At 31.3% G+C, this 18,091-nt stretch overlaps 2 protein-coding genes across 4 annotated transcripts in view; one reads left to right on the forward strand and one right to left on the reverse strand.

The window, feature by feature from the left end:
- Window positions 1-18,091, forward strand: part of LOC126880173 (protein draper) — a 396,789-nt gene that overhangs the window by 18,712 nt on the left and 359,986 nt on the right. The gene's annotated exons all lie outside the window — the stretch shown is intronic.
- On the reverse strand, window positions 718-2,833 carry LOC126880760 (uncharacterized). Its single transcript, XM_050644813.1, has 3 exons — window positions 2,788-2,833; window positions 814-1,696; window positions 718-721 (listed from the first exon to the last, which is right to left on the reverse strand). Exons 1-3 carry the CDS (start codon window positions 2,831-2,833, stop codon window positions 718-720), a joined length of 933 nt encoding a protein of 310 aa, XP_050500770.1.

Genomic DNA, 18,091 nt, shown 5'->3' on the forward strand with positions numbered 1-18,091 from the left:
ACGTCATACGTTATTGGTATTACCATGACACAAACCAAAGATGTATGACGTAGATATATTAATATTATGTGACACATGACTGAAGCTCGAAACAAATGACAATCGATGAAAAGCCCTATATGTAGCATAATTCAAATACACAAGTAAATGAACTATAGCCATATAGAATGTTTCAAGCTCCAGTATATATTTAATCACTAAAATATTAGGTTATAAAATGTTTGGATTTCTACTGATATTGATAAGTGGTAATGTGTAATATTGCAATTACAAAGCTAGAATAAGACCCTTAAAAAAGCTATTCTTTCTAAATACATAGTTAAATAAAATATGAGTATAATAATATATGAGTAATATAAAACATAAATAAAAATAATAATTTAATACCTGTTTATCCTTGGATTTCACTTTATTTAAATTTTTGCGCCAGGCTCGGTCAACATGCCAAGAGCAGAATAATCTGTAACAAAACCATACATTATAATAAAAAGTAAAAATATAATGTAATGTAATATTATTTATGTATAATACCTCAATTCTACTGGACCCATTACTTGTACCCAGGCATTGTAAAATGACTGGGCCATATCGGACATGAATACGTTAGACTGTACATTTGTGCCTAACTTTTCTTTAATACAGGAAAAAAAAATTTTCATCGCCACTTCATCAGTTCTGTTAGATATACAAAACGCACATGGAAAGCCTTCGTGCATATCATCTAGAATAAGTAATGTTATCAGTTCAAATTCATAAGAATTTAGCCCATGCGTTCCATCGATACAGATACAATCGCTACCATATTTTTCTAACATTTCTCTCTGTGCCTTATTCATTATTATTAAAATAAAATCTGTTTCTTTTAATTCTTTGTAATCTTCAGATAAAGTGTCTTGAGGCTTGTAGAATAACACACAACCACTATTTTCAACTTCTTTGATCCATGCTTCAACACTTACAGCATCTTGTACATGTCTAATTGACTCTTTATTTAAATTAAAACATGCTTGGATATTCGCCAAATCTTTCTTTTTCAGAAGATGTAGTCTGTCAATTTCAGATCCACTTACAGAATTCCTCACTTCATCAAGGATTGATTCAAAAGGGACCTTTAATGCAATTTTGGCAGCCAAATCTTCTTTTTCTGATTGGTTTAAATTTAAATGTCCCAAATTTTCATTATGCCCAATATGTTGAGCGACAAATTCCACCTCACATGTTCCATCATTCAAAAGTTTTACAATTATTTCGGCAGGGCAATAACCATTAATTTTATGGCTACCTTGTGTTTTTAAATGACGTAAGCCTTTGGATTGAGATTTAAAAAGACCTGATCTATGACATACATATTTTAATCTCTTGTAGTCTTTGGTATTGTAAGAACCATGTTCATTAATAAAAGAAGACTGGGTTGTCCTTTCTATTTGATTTTTCCATGTATGAAAGTCATCACATGTAGGAAACTTTAAAACCTCTGAAGTTAATACTATTTCATGAACTACTTTAAAATGACTATGTATTTCAGATTTTGTTAGTTCTTCGGCATTACATAATATACACTTATGTTGTTTTTTTGGATCACTGCTTTCGTGGGTTTTTTTGTGCTTTTTAAAGTTATTAATATCATTAAAATGTTTTTGGCAGTTCTCACATTCATACTTGAAGCTTTTTGATTTTGTTAATTCCTTCTCCTTATCTGTAAAAATTAAAAATTTAAGTTTTTAAAAAATAAGGTACCTAATATTTGTTTTATACTGAATTAAACAAAAAAGCTAATGCTTTTACTTACCAGGGTGAAATTTTCTGACATGTTGTGTTAAATTAGAATACTTGGAAAATGACTTGCCACATTCATTACAAAAAGCAGCAATTGTATATTTTTTATTTGGAGCAATCTCATCTGTACGATCTAAAACATTTACAGCCTTACTAAAATATGTTAGTGATAGACCTTTAAACTATTTACCTGGGTGAAATTTTTTCACATGCATTCGTAAATTACACTGCTTTGAATATGCTTTGTCGCATATTGTACATATAAAGGCCATTTTTTTATAAATTATAATATAAATAATTAATAACACAAGAGACCAATATTTATGAAAACAACTTGACTTTGACTTATTATTGCTAATGTTTACGTTACAATCGCGAATTTCCTAATCTTAGGTTAGGTTGTTAGTCGTAAAATACGCATGCGGAAGTCAGGCAGCCAAAGTACGATTGGTATGTCTAGCCGCAAGTGATAGCTCACCTCTTGGTAACCGAAAGACGTATCAACAACTAGATGGCGCTACTCGAAAACCGTATCGAGATTTCTCATTCTCTCTCTGACTTGCGAGGAGGTAGGAGCAGGGTTGCCGATTTGTACATAATTATCAGATTTTAACATAATTTTTATGGCATTCTGATAATAAATATTTTTTTAACATAATTGATAATTTTAACATAATTTTATACGGATAGATTTGGCAATAGAGTTTAGTAGATTTTCAAGAATTTTTCAATTTGTTTGCATTTGCATTTACTAGCTTGCGACTTGCGACACATACAGACAGGAGCGTCATTTGAAATTTTGTTTGGGGGGGGCAAGCACTATATATACAATACATTATATATGATGTTATGATGAATATTGATGTATTTTTTGTAAATTTCAGTCATTTTTCAGGGCCAGGGGGGGGCAAATGCCCCCCCTGGACGCCCAAATGACGCCCCTGCATACAGATATCAATTTTATGACCACCTTTGTCCTTTTATATTTGATTTTGGGACTAATGTACCTACCTGAATAGTGAATACTATTGAGGATTGTGGTTTTCATATAAAACATATCATTAATATCAAACTAAGTAACTTATGGATTAAAAAAAAATGAAGACAATTGCTTTATAAAAAGCCGAGAAAATACATTTTTTAACGTAAACCGATTTTGAACTTTGAGTGATTTTTATGATGAATGATGATTATTGATCATCATATTATGACGAAGGTAGTTTATTTTTGAATACTTGATTGCAATCATTGTGATAGCAAATTGCACTTGAATGTGATAGCAAAAGAAGTAAAAAATAAAATCAACCGAACTTTGACGATTTCTACCGAAAAATTAGGAGCAATTCTACTGAAATTTTGTCCAAGTTCTGTGGCTTGCGGCAGGGGTTGGCGATAAAAAATTTTAACATAGTTTTTGGCAAAATCTGATAATTTTAGCAACCGCTTAACATAATTTCATATCATGACATCGGCAACACTGGGTAGGAGTAGTGTCAGGGCCGAACTTACCCTATAGGTGTATTATCTGTGACAAGTGTTGTGACAAGTTATAGCAAAATTAAAAACAAGGACTCACATTTTAGATAAAATGGCCTCTGTAACGCATAAGTGTGTTTACGCGGGATGTTTTGAAAGAAACGATGGAACAAATAATAATATATCTTTCTTTAAATTTCCCCTCAAAGACGTATAGTCTCCATTCTTTCACGGTTTTTGGTCTAAATTTTAAAGAACCGCTTGGATTGACATTAAATTTGTCATACGTATAGCTTACATGTCAAAGAGAAAAAGTGATATTGTGCCGATGTGTGCTTTTTCCCTGGGGTGACTTTCACCCCCTCTTTTGGGTGAAAAAATATATGTCCAAAATAAGTCCGGAAATGGGTAAACTGACTAATTTTAAGTAACTTTTGTTCTATAGAGCTTTATTATTCTATTAGTTCTATTAGAGAATTATGACAGGTGATAAATAGTAGTCTGATTTTTGCATGAGAGTTTAATCTCTGTTCGGAGAGTTTAAGTCTGTTCTGTCGGACAAAATAAATATGCCGTTTTCGTGGTCTGACCGTTCCAAATTTTTAAGCTGTTCCACAATTAAAACTGCCCCTGTTCCAGTGTTCCCATATATCAAAGTTTGTCCGACTCGACACCCTTAAGCTATTAACAAATTTTCAGCTTGCTATTAATCAACTTTTTTTCATACGCGGGATCCAGACCTATAAGTATTTTGTCGAAAAAAACGTTCTTAGCAAAAATATAGCCTATAAAAAGGTAAAAAAAAATGTTGTACGCGTTAGGTCTCTGGATCTCGTAGAACCAGAGTTATAGCCAATGAAAAATAGATTCATATTCACCAAATTTCAAATAGAATATTTCGACGAGAAATATCCAAAAAATTAAGCACTTTTTGGGGAAAACCCATTATAACTTTTTTAAAGTGTTTAAAAAAAGCTTTATTTTTGTTTTTACAAAAAGTTTCTAACATTAAATTTAAGCAAGTTACGCTCAAAATAAAGTTGGTCCCTTGTGTTTTTGCAAAAAAAAATCGGGAGGACCACCCCCTAATTAGCAACTTAAATGAAATTAATCGTCACCGCTCCAAAAATTATTTTACTTATGTTGTGTTTATATGATCTGTAAAGTAAAATTTTTAAAAATTTAAATTTTGAAAAATATGCTTTTTTTTCAAAATAACTTACAAAATTGTTAGAGATACCAAAAATCTCGAAAAACAAAAATAGTCTTGATTAAGATTTGGTGTTTCTAAATTTGCATACATTCGTGATCAGTGACTCGTTCAACCCCTTTTAACTACAGCCCTTTCAATAATAAGGACTTTGAACCGATGAAACTTACAGATCATATAAACAATATATACACAAGTCAAGAAACTTGTGAAGTCGTATATATTAAGTTCATTTAAGATGCTAATTAGGGGGTGATTTTCTCGATTTTTTTACCAAAACCAAAAGGGACTAACTTTATTTTGAGCGTAACTTGTTTAATTTTGATGCTAGAATTTTTTTTTTATAAAACAAAAATGAAGATTTTTAAACACTTTAAATAAGTTGTAATGAGTTTTCCCCGAAATGTGCTTCATTTTTGGTTATTTCACGTTAAAATATTCCATTTGGAATTTGACGAATATGAACCTATTTTTCATTAGCTATAACTCTGCTTCTACTAGGTGTAGAGACGTGATATATACACCACTTTTTTAAATTTTTTACAGGCTATATTTTTGCTAAGAATATTTTTTCGACAAAATACTTACTATTTGAGTTATTTGCGAAAAACCGTCTAAAAGCGTGGTTATTTTGTTGAAAAAATGAACATAGTCACTGCCAAATAACTCGAAAAGTATTGACTTAGTGAAAAAACTCTATAGAACAAAAGTTACTTAAAATTAGCCAGTTTATCCATTTCCTGACTTTCTTTGGACGAATATTTTTTCACTCATAAGAGGGGGGTGAAAACCACCCCCAGGGCAAAAGCACATATCGGCACAATATCACTTTTTTTCTTTGACTTGTTAGCTATGTGTATGCCAAATTTCATGTCAATCCAAGCGGTTCTTTAAAATTTAGAGGTTTTGCAATATTTTACCGTTAAAGAACGGACTAGTAGAGCGCACAAAAATTTGGCAAAAAAACTGCGGAAATATTGATATTATATTGATGGATATCAGTGACCTGAAACAGAGGGTAATTTGCCAGCATCATTATGCAGTGGAACATATTTACCAAAGTGGCCAAACAAAGTTATTAAGGAAAAATGCTGTTCCTCTAAAATTTGCACAGTTAGCAACTGATTTAGGTGAGTACTCAACTTTGGAAATATTTTTATGTTTGCCTAATGCGCTTTGTCAATGAGAATAATACTATTAAAATATATTTTATATAAAATCAGTTGATATTGAGTGATTTATATATTTTTTTATACAATTAAATCAAAAGAGATTTTTTTTAAATATGAAGTCGTTGTTAGTATCGCTCCAAAAATAACGGAGATGCTTGTTTTGCTTTAATTAAAATTATTACACATACATTTCAATGATTACCTATTTTAGGTGATACCCCACCAGTATTATGCTCTACATACGTTTATTGCGGTACGAAACGTAAAAAATCTACAAGTGGCGATTGTATGGTTAGGTCAACTCCATCGTCTAAGAGATCAAGTAGTAGTCTCAGTGATATTTCCAGTTTTGATATTAATTTGCCCACAAAACTTGAAACTGAATTGACGGAGAAGGTAAAAAAATTGGAGTATCAAGTAAATGCTTTAAAGAAGAAGTGCCGTCAGAAGAACAGTCAGCGTTGTAGAAGAACAACAAAAAACAGAAAATCGGCAACCAAATTCATGATAGAGGTACTGTTAGAAAATAAAAGCATATACGTGCACACTTTTGTTAATATGCAGTTTTCACACAAAACTCGTTCACAATGGAGTCACAATGAAAAGGATTTAGCTCTGGCCATTTATTATAAGTCTCCTAGTTGTTAAAAATTTTTAATTAGATCTCTTAACTTTATCTTACCTTCACTAAAAACAATTCAAACTTGGTTGCGTGTCATAAAATTAATAACTGGTTTAAACATTTCCTTAATTGACAAGTTGAAGAAAAAAGTAGAGACAATGGATGAGTGGAAAAAAATTTGTGTGTTAATGTTTGATGAAATTTCTTTGAAAAAACAATTGGAGTACAATAAATTAGATGACATTTTAGAAGGGTTTCAAGATTTAGGTGCTTTAGGAAGAACAGAACAAACAAATTTGCCAACACAGGTCTGGTTTTCATGATGCGCAGCTTGCTACATAAGGCTACGCGGCTTGCTACAGGTGGTCCAATACATAGCGACAACTTAAAAAACATTGTAGTTGAAGTTGTTTCAAAATTACAAAATATCGGGTATATACCAAAAGTGTTGTGTGATCAAGCATCTAATAATAGAGCTTTATTTAAGCTGTTAGGCGCATGTAAGGATCAGCCTGCAATAGAAATAGGAAATCAGAGGATTTTCACTGTGTTCGATACACCCCACTTATTAAAAAGTCTAAGAAATAATTTTCTTAAAAAAAGTTGACGTTTTTTGCCGATTCTAAACAAATATCGTGGCAAGATATTGAATACACATACAACATCGATAGAACCAGTGTGAGAGCACGATGCATGGTGAAAATGACAAACGTTCATATAAACCCTAATAATTTTCAAAAAATGCGTGTAAAATTAGCAGCACAAATTTTTTCCAACTCAATTGCCTCAGCAATATCAACAGCAATGTCTGTAGGGCAGTTACACACCAAAACGGCTTCTCTTACTGCCGAATTTTTGAAAATTATAAATAATATTTTTGATGGTCTTAACAGCAAATATTGTAGTGATAGTAATCCAAACAGAAAGCCAATGTCAACTTTAAGCAAGTCAACTGAAAACTTAAAAGCACGTTTAGAATATTTTTAAAAAATTAAAGTTTTTGAAAATCAAAAAGAGAGAAATAATATTCACTGTCTACACGGCTTTCAGTGGACCATTTTCTCAGTTTTATGTTTGTGGGAGGAACTTCAAAAATAATATAATGTGTCATATCTTTTAACATCTTTTCTGTACCAAAATCCTCTAGAAAATTTTTTCTCTATTGTGCGCAATAGAGTTAGTCTAGTGCGTTCATAAAAAACATGTGTTTTTACTTAATAACAGGCGGTAGCTGGTTTGTCTTTAGTTTCATGCGTGGAAGAGAATGATGCTAGATCAAAAGTATGTTTTATCTCGTCAGGTATTAATGACGCACGGGTAAATAATCGTGGACTCAACTGAATGTTAAACTACACTATTAGCTTTAGTTTATATATACAGTAGATATTAACAAGTATTTTATAATATCAGGAAAACAATATCAGTATGTCTTAAAACATTGGAATCATATGGAAACTTTTTTATTCAGTTTAGGGAAAAATGTATTATTGATAAAAACTTGCACGTCCTAAAACTCAAAATGAAAGAATCTGATGTCAAATATTATGAGTCGTATACCAAGTTTGTTAAAAAATATTAATTCTTCTCAAGAGTAAATATACCTTCATTTTTAAAGTACTTTCATATAAACATGAACGTGGTTTTTAATTGTTCTCGACTTTTAATAATAAAATGTTTCGATATTGTCAATAATGAAAGTACTTCTTGAGAACAAGAAATAATAAATATCTTTTTTTTTCTAAAATTTTAATTTTACTATCTTAGTTTGAAAAGAATTAACATTCAAATATACTTATTAACTTTGTTTTGAAATATGATCTAATTAGTGATGTTTTAAACTTTCTAATCCTGTCCGTTTATCAGCTTTTACCTATTGTTCCTAGGCAGATGGCCCTCAACTATTTATATGTTGGAAATTCCCTGTCATTTTATCAGTATATATGTATACCAAATTTCATGCCAATCCAATGGATTCTTTAAAATTCGGAGGTTTTGCAATATTTTACCTGGGGTGAATGGGTTAGATCTGGAAAGAAATTCTGTATATCAACTTCAAATAGTTTATTTCGCATTAGTTCTGAAAATATCATTCTTTTATAAATTGCAAAAAATAATTTACATGTGAATTATCACTGCTAATTTTATTATGTATTTTCTATTTTGTTGTTTTTTTGTAGTGTATTAATAATTAAATAATTTTTAAGAAACCTCTTCACTATTTTTATTAATCAATTTTTAGCGTTTTATCTGAAGTAAAATCGGAATTCCAAAATAGAGATTACAATCGCGTTAAAATTATTTGTTAAAATGCTGAATACTACCCTTATATCGTTGTCTATTACGCCAGCCAAGCGACTCAAATTTATTTTTCAATCTTGGCAAAAATTTCAATAAATGTCGCCACCGTCCAGCCAGTTAGTACTTAGACTTGAGGGACAAAGAGGTGTAAGTGGGCGGAGTTTAACACTGAATTCGGTTTTTCCTAAAGGTGAGGTATCTACTACCGGTGAATTCGTAACTAAATAAAGGTTTAATAATCTTTTAGACTTGAAATAAACATATATGGAAAATCTCTTTGCTTTTAAATTATCAGATGGATTTAAATAATTTATCATTGCTAAACATCTAAATGTTGAATTTACAATTACTTGATAAAAACCAAGCTCGTGTAGAGCCTAGCTATACTTGATGAAAATAATATTTATAACACGTGTTAATGAAACACTATAATATTGTTTCAATTATTTTATTAAGATATTTCAATTTTTGTTATTTTTATAGGTACATATAATACAAATATAATGTTTTTAAGCAAACCAAGAAACATTCGGTTTAGATTTAAGGTATTAGATTGAATCAATGGTTTCGAATTCACTTGAAGAAAGTTTTGGGTTGGCAGGTCAGGTAATAAAAAAGTTACGAATTGGCCGGTGTACATTTTGATTTGAAAATTTTTGTCACTAAAAGTTACGAGTTGGCGCGTGTCCCCATCAGGTACTACCACAGCTACTACTAAGAGTGGCTACGATATTTTTTTTAGTTTTTTTATTAAAAGATCTTTAGAATTCTGGTAATCGTTCATTTCCTGTTTTTTCCATTTACCTGGTAATACCTGGTTATTTTAAGTTTTATCTCTAAAATAAGCTTGTCTTATCTGAAGTGTATTATTATTTAGAAACTAGACATATATTTATTTTGTGGGGTTTATTTTAGTGTCATACAACTGTTACATAATAGTTTTAAAACAGTTTTTTGTTTTTAAATAATTTTCAAAATTATGCATTGTATGTTCATTTCAGTATGGTAAAGAAGTGGGTCACTTAGTTAATATATAATTGGGAGTCATCAAGATTGTTTGTTGCCGTCAGTTATACAATATTTATTGAGAGCAAATCTTTTAAGAAGCGTTGCAGAATACGAAGCAACTAAATGGAGAAAACAATGGAACCATTACTATGCAAACAACGCAATACTAGCACAAGAGGAGCTTTTTATACTGACGTCTCCTAAAATACTTATGGTCGCAGAAAATAATTTTGAACTAAGAATAATACTTGTTTATGATAGAAGTGTTAAAAGTACACGTTTAAGGCACGCATGTGAAAGTTTGCAGAATGAGCGATAGCGAGTTCTGCAATTCACGTGAGTTCCTTAAAAATGTACTTTTTAACACGCATATCATACAATATTTTTTCTACAAACGTAATTACAGGACAATATCTTTACTTGAACTTGACTGACAACTTTTACTTGAACTTGACTGACATTCCATTTTTATATTTTTTTGACATTACATCAAAATTTCCTATACGGTCAATACGAACTGCAGTGTCATAAAAATTTTAAAGCACTAGTGTCTTAAAGTAGCATTTTTAAAGCTCGTATGGAGTGCTAAAAATTGCATTTTTAACACGGTTGTAGAAAAATGTATTTTCTTCTTCTGAAGAAGATGAATGATAAATGTATCTAAAACAAAAATATTGGTTATACAGGGTGTTTGGAAAAGAATGGACCATAGCTTAACCTTAAATTCCTGAGGTTAAAATAGGTCGATTTAAGCTAACTTACCTTAGTTAGTACAAAAGTTGATAATAACCAAAATACAGGGTGTCAAAGTTAAAACTTTTATTTTATTTATTCTTGAATATTTCCTAATAGTCCAGGGCGCATTTGTTTTGAGATGGACGTTGAGAGGTGACTCAAATTTTTTTGCAGAAATTGCTTGAAAATAAATCAAATAATAATATTTGAGTTATCCTCCCTCTCAAAAAGGTCCGGAACATTGTTTAAATAATCAAAATGTCAAAAAATTAAGGAAAAATTCGATTTTTTTTGGTTTTTTGATTATAACTGTAAAAGTATTCATTTTCAAGAAAAGTTTTACCGACATAAAAGTTGCGTAATTAAATTTCCTACAATATCGAATTAGTAAAAAATTTTAAAAATAGTCACCTTTGTTGCAAAATAGCAATAATTGCGAAAAAACAATATAAAAACAAGTATTCGCATTTTACGTTTTTCAACCATTTATGCTATACTTAGGACCTTCATATTTCACCCAGAAAAACTTTATGATACAGTAAAACAATACTGTAAATTTTATTAAGATCGCTTCAATAGATTTTGCAAAATAAATTTTGCAATCCAGCGTTCGCAAAAAAAATTCATTTTTTCAAAATGTTACAGGACTGAAAATAAAGCAGATAGCAAGTTGAATTTTTTTTGCTTATAGAAGTGTACTGTACCTTTCATTTGCAATTTGCAAAATTAAAATCGATTAATTACCACGGCGCCAGGAAATTTTTTAAATAAACATTAATTTTTGGTGCTACGCGCAGGACAGCGGTGTTCGATTCACACAAGTTGATTTCCACCAAAATTTCTTCTAATCTTTATCTAATATATTATTTTCTTACTCTATATTTTGTTGTATTTTAATATTTTAATTCCACAAAAATCAAACTAATTTTATTATTGTTTGTGAAATATTGTTTAAACAATTGCATGTGTTTAAAAATAATAAACTTTTATTCTCTAAGTTAAAATATATGAACAAAGAAAGTTTTTGCTAAAAAAGGTGTTATTTCGAAGGATATAGTATGTGCTTTTATTTTGGAATAAACAAATTTATTTATTTATATCGAAATGTAATAAAAAATAAAATGTATCAAACATTATCAAAGGTCATTGGAATGCCCAATCAGAGCAACCTATCCGCTGTACTGCGCATAGCACCAATAAAGATTGTTTATTTAAAAAAATTCCTGACGCCGTGGTAGTTAATCGATTTTAATTTTGCAAAATTGCAAATGAATGGTACAGTACACTTCTATAAGCAAACAATTTTTAACTTGTTATCTGCTTTATTTTCAGTCCTGTAAAATTTTGAAAAAATGGTTTTTTTTTTGCGAAAGCTGGATTGCAAAATTTATTTTGCAAAATCTATTGAACCGATCTTAATGAAATTTACAGTATTATTTTACTGTATCATAAAGTTTTTCTGGGTGAAACATGAAGGTCCTAAGTGTAGCATAAATGGTTGAAAAACGTAAAATGCGAATACTTGTTTTTGTATGTTTCTTTTTCGCAATTATTACTATTTTGCAACAAGGGTGACTAATTTTTAAATTCTTAACCAATTCTATATTGTAGGAAATTTAATTACACAACTTTTATGTCAGTTCAACTTTTCTCGAAAATGAATACTTTATAAGTTATAATCAAAAAACCAAGATAAAAATCGAATTTTTCCTTCATTTTTTTGACATTTTGATTATTTAAACAATGTTCCGGACCTTTTTGAGAGGGAGGATAACGCAAATATTATTATTTGATTTATTTTCAAGCAATTTCTGCAAAAAAATTTGAGTCACCTCTCAACGTCCAAATGTGCTAATATTTTTACAGATGAGCCCTGGTCTATAACAGGCATATGATAATAACACGAAATTTGGCAAGCGAGGGTTTTGGGACGAGAAATCTAAATTCACCACACAAAAATGATTTATTGCCCAGTAGGGCGCCACATACGCCTTTCATCGCTCATTAAAAAGGTTCAATTTTTTTTATTACCCAGTCTACATACTTTTTGAATCAAAACTTTTATTCTGTTAATATTTTTACTTAAAAAGGGTATACTACATTTATCTCGTTAAACTCAACCGTTTTTGAGATAAACGCATTTTAAATCTGCGAGGCAACATAATTTTTTGCATATTATCGTTGTAGTTACATCCGAAAAATAACTTAAAACCATAAAAATTTACAAACATGTATCGGAAATTTCTTCAAATGGAATTTGCGATGCAATGGCATAAATATGAGAACTGGCACAATTATTATGGTTTCAGGTTTATTTTTCGGGTCTAACTACAATGATATTATGCACAAAAATATGTTGTATCGCAGATTTAAAATGCTTTGATCTCGAAAACAGTTGAGTTTAGCGAGATAAATGTAGTATACCTTTTTTAAGTAAAAATATTAAGAGAATAAAAATTTTGATTCAAAAACTATGTAGAGTGGGTAATAAAAAAAATTGAACATATTTAATGAGCGATGAAAGGCGTGTGTGGCGCCCTCTGGGCAATAAATCATTTTTGGTGGCGAATTTAGATTTCTCATCCCAAAAATCCCCCTCTTACCAAATTTCGTGTTGTTATCCCATGCCTGTCAGAAAATATTCAAGAATAAATAAAATAAAAGTTTAACTTTGACACCCTGTATTTCGGTTATTATCAACTTTTATACTAAGGTAAGTTAGCTTAAATTGACCTATTTTAACCTCAGGAACAGTACCGGCGCTAGGGTATAAGGCGCTTGCCTGCAAAAGAAGCATAGGCTCCCTTCGGTGTCTTTTAAATTAGAATTTTGTATAGCACCGACAGAAAAAAGGTCATTTTGGCGCCCCCCAAACAGGGGCGCCCGCCTGCAGTGCATCCCTTGCAGGCCCGTTATCGCCGGCCCTGCTCAGGAATCTAAGATTAAGCTATGGCCCATTCTTTATCAAACACCCTGTATACAAAACTGCGGACTTCGGAATAACTTAAAAGTGTCTCACAAAGATATGGAAGTGGTACAAAACGTTAAATGTGTTGTGACCAAGAATTTGGATTAAAACATAATAAATGGGGGAGACTCAAAAATTGGAGTCCTTTGAGATGAGGATCTATCGACGAATATCACGGATAAGTTGGGTTGATGGAATAAGAAATGAAATAGTTTTACATCGAATAAAAAAGAGCACAGAAAGAACAAAAACAATAAAAATTCGAAAGTTATAATATTTTGACCATGTAATGAGACATCCAGACAGAGAGGTATAATAACCTTCTGCACCTCATAACACAGGGCAAGATCCTGGCTTCGAATTCTTCGGGATTGCTATCAAGAGACAAGAGACAACCGCTAGCCGTAAACAAATAAAGGGACAGGGTACTGAAGAAAGAAGATATGTAGGTACCGGGTGTCCCAATAAGAATGGCTCTCGGCCATATCTCAGGAACCGTTTATAGTACAGCTTTGGGAAATAAAATTTTATAACAAAAGTTACCTCGAGAAAAGCCTGGAAATTATTTTCATATTTGTAAGTCCACCGCTAGAGGGCGTAATTGAATGTCAAAAATTTAAAAATCAAATTTTTACAAAATTTACGTAATGAAAGGGCACTGAAAATCCAATCATCGTATTCTTCGCAAAATTCTGCGAATATTTGATTTCACAAGTGTAACTCTACCTTTGAAAATAAGAGGTGGGGGTGAGTGGGAACCTTGTTATGAAAAATTGCTGTAAGTCCGGTTCTGCTTAATCGATTTTTGCAAACTTGGTCTCGTTGAAAACAGATCTTTTTCGTTAATGTAAGAGTTATAATTACGAAACAGCCTAATAAGTAATATTCCAGCTAGGGGGCGCTATTTTATGTTTTTCAGAAATCTAGTTTTCTTTGGAAAATATTAAATACAAGTATGCACTTTTAACCCTGTATTACAAAATTAGACCAAATTATCAACAGAATATCGAAAACCGCATGTCGATACCTTTTTTCTATCTCGAGATATCTTAAGAAACATGTTAATTTTTAAACATAACTGATGATGTCTCCTGTAAACGAAGTTACGGAAATCAAAGTGGAAACAAGTAGTGTGCTGTGGAAAAAAATTAAAGCGTGACACTTGCGGAATGCCGACAGAAGTGAATACTTATTATAGATTCGATTATATTCGTTTGATTCAATTAGATTCCATTCGATTAGATTTAATTTTATTTAATATGCCTATATTATATCTATAATTTAATATAAATATATAATATATACCTAATTTAATACATAATATTATATACTAGTGATTTTACCCGTTAAAATTAGGATTAATAAGATATAAAGATGCATAAAGCTTTAAATTATTATTTTTCTTAATAATGTAACCGATATTTTTTAATTTAAAAATTTAATTACTGATGAAGTATAGTAAATACTTCGTGTAAATTTTAATCGTAAATAATGCATGGAAGAGTTCATTTATTTTTAGATACTCTCATTAAAGGGGAGGCCGTTATACAAAAGTGACTTTTTTAAATTTGCTGATTACATTATTCCTTTCGACCTACTTATCCTCAAATTGTATTTTTAAACATCCTATTCATTTTATATAATAATAATTAAATTCACTATCAAATTTGAAGTAAAACTTCTTTGAAAGTTTGTTAATTCTAAAATTAATGGGTAAAATCACTAGTACAGTTTGTCAAACGTAGCAAAAAGTTTAAAAATTTCGGCGATTATAAGATTGTCAAACTATTTTCTACGTTTGACAAACCATATATAGTATGTATTAAATTGGGTATATTTTAAATATATTAAATTATAAGCATAATTATAATACATAAAATTAAATCCCATTAAATGGAATCGAATTGAATCGAACCGAATATAATTTAATCTATGAAAAATATTCACTTCTGCCGGCACTCCGCAAGTGTCCCGCTCTAATTTGTTTCCATATCACAATACCTATTTTCACTTTGATTTCCTTACTTCGTTTACCGGTGACATTATCAGTTTGTTTACAATTTATACGTTTCTTAAGATATCTCGAGATAGAAAAAAGGTATCAACATGCGGTTTTCGATATTCTGTTGATAATTTGGTCTAATTTTGTAATACAGGGTTAAAAGTGCATACTTGTATTTAATATTTTCCAAAGAAAACTAGATTTCTGAAAAACATAAAATAGCGCCCCCTAGCTGGCATCTTACTTACTAGGCTGTTTCGTAATTATAACTCTTACATTAACGAAAAGGATCTGTTTTCAACGAGACCAAGTTTGCAAAAATCGATTAAGCAGAACCGGACTTACAGTCATTTTTCATAACAAGATTCCCACTCACCCCCACCTTATATTTGCAAAGGTAGAGTTACACTTGTGAAATCAAATATTCGCAGAATTTTGCGAAGAATACGATGATTGGATTTTCAGTGCCCTTTCATTATGTAAATGTTGTAAAATTTTGATTTTTAAATTTTTGATATTCAATTACGCCCTCTAGCGGTGGACTTACAAATATGAAATAATTTCCAGGCTTTTCTCGAGGCAACTTTTGTTATAATTTTTTTTTCCCAAAGCTGTACTATAAACGGTTCCTGAGATATGACCGAGAGCCATTCTTATTGGGACACCCGGTACATACGCATACTACATTACCTAGTACCCACAACGAAATCGTGATATAGAATCGTAGGATTATTCGCAAAATGAATGAATCACTTATTTTGTTATTACTGCATAAATATACTACTACTTTCTAGAACATGAATCAAATATTGTCAAAATATACATTCGGTACTTAGTAGAATTCACTGGAAATTTGTTCGACGAACAAATCGTGAAAATCATATTAAACGCTCGAGTCATTGTTAACGTAATTTAAGTCAACGACCGATTGAATTTGAACTGATTTTATTTAAAAATTAACAAGTTGTTACGTAGTAGCTTATTTGAATGGTCGATAGAAATTCTTTCGAGTTTAATAAATGATTATCAGATTTCATAAGCAACTATGTCAGAAGTAGAAGAAATAAACATAGTTTCAAAAGTTATGCATCACCTATACTCCATTAAAATGTTACATTTTTTAAGCCATACCTTGCATTTGTTAGAGGAGTCAATTTTATTTCTTTAATGTATAGGGGGGATCCGTATAAGCTTAAGTTCAAGTTTTTGGGGTCGCCACCCTTGTCCCCGGCCGCCATCTTGGAAATGGGGTGCAAAGGGGTCTTGCGCTATATCTCGTAAACTGCCAATCCTACGGAAAATCTAATTAAACATAAAATGTAGCAAATTAAATTTTCTACAATTTTGTTTTTGTTACTTTTTATCGTCAAGTGACCAACAAAAAAGATATAAACAAAAAAGATATAAACAAAAAAGATATAAACAAAAATATGTAAAAAATTTTTAACAAGTTTCCTTTTGGAGGTTATAACTTTTTTTCAGTTCATTTTAAAATAAAATAACACTATGAAATTTTCTAGATTGTTGTTCAGCGAACAATTTCCACTATAAAGTTGTTTAATTCTATTTATTTATATAGGTTTTACAGCGCTCCAAACTTGACCAGATTCTCGAATGCTCATCTCTCTCTCTCTCTCTCACACTCTCTCTCTCTCTCTCTCTCTCTCTCTCCCTCTCTCTCTCTCTCTCTCTCTCTCTCTCTCTCTCTCTCCTGTCGTTTCCCCATTACTGAGGATCGTGATTTCTTCCAATATTCATAACAATGTTTCTCCATTGGTCTCTATCTTCAGCTGCTCTAAGAGCTTCGCAGAATGAGTTTCCAGCTGAATGCTTTATTTGGTCAGACCATCTAGTTGGTGATCGTCCTCTTGATCTTCTCCCCGGAACGTTTCCAGAAACAATTAATCTCTCCAAACTGTCGTCACCTCTGCGAACCACGTGACCAAAGAATTTCAGAATTCGTTGCAGACATATTGTGGACAGCCTTTTTTTAATATTGAGTTGGTTTAGAATGGAAACGTTTGCATTCTTCTCCAGCACCACATCTCAAAGGCATACATTTTTTGGCGCTCGCATGCCGCGAAGAGTCCAAGTCTCTGCTCCGTATAGAAATATTGAGAATACAAGGGCATTCACCAGTCTCATCTTGATATTTTGAGAGATAGATCTGTCTTTCCAAACTTTAGTTAGGCGACTCATCGCATTTTTTGCCATACCAATACGTCTATGAACTTCTGCTTCACAGTTACCATCGTTAGTTATACTAGACCCGAGATAGACAAAGGTGTTTACTATCTGGTATTCCTGTAATATGTTAGTCAGTTGAATAGTGTCAAATCTGTCGATCACCATTATTTTTGTCTTAGCTTTATTGATTTTCAGACCAACTCTATTGCTTTCGTACTCAACTCTTCGCAGAAGATCAAACATTTGATGTCATCATTTGATGTGTAGTGTCATCAGCAAATCTTAAATTGGAGATTTTCCTACCAGCTACTGTTACTCCACCGGCCCATCATTCTAAAACCATCCTCATGACATGTTCACCATAAATGTTAAATAAGTCAGGTGACAACACGCATCCTTGTCTAACACCTCTCTCGGTCTTGAATTGGTTTGAGAACTTCTGATCTAGTCGTACTGTCGCTATATTAGACTGGTACAGATTTTTAATAAGTGTCACCAGGTGCATTGGTGCGCCCATTTCTATTAAAATTGACCACAGATTTATCCAGCTTACACAATCAAATGCCTTTTGGTAGTCAACGAAGCATATAATCATAGGTACTTGAAATTCTCTAGACTTTTCAATGAGTTGTCTCAG

This window comes from Diabrotica virgifera, chromosome 2, assembly GCF_917563875.1.
Source record: "Diabrotica virgifera virgifera chromosome 2, PGI_DIABVI_V3a".
In the NCBI taxonomy this organism is placed as follows: Eukaryota; Metazoa; Arthropoda; class Insecta; order Coleoptera; family Chrysomelidae; genus Diabrotica; species Diabrotica virgifera.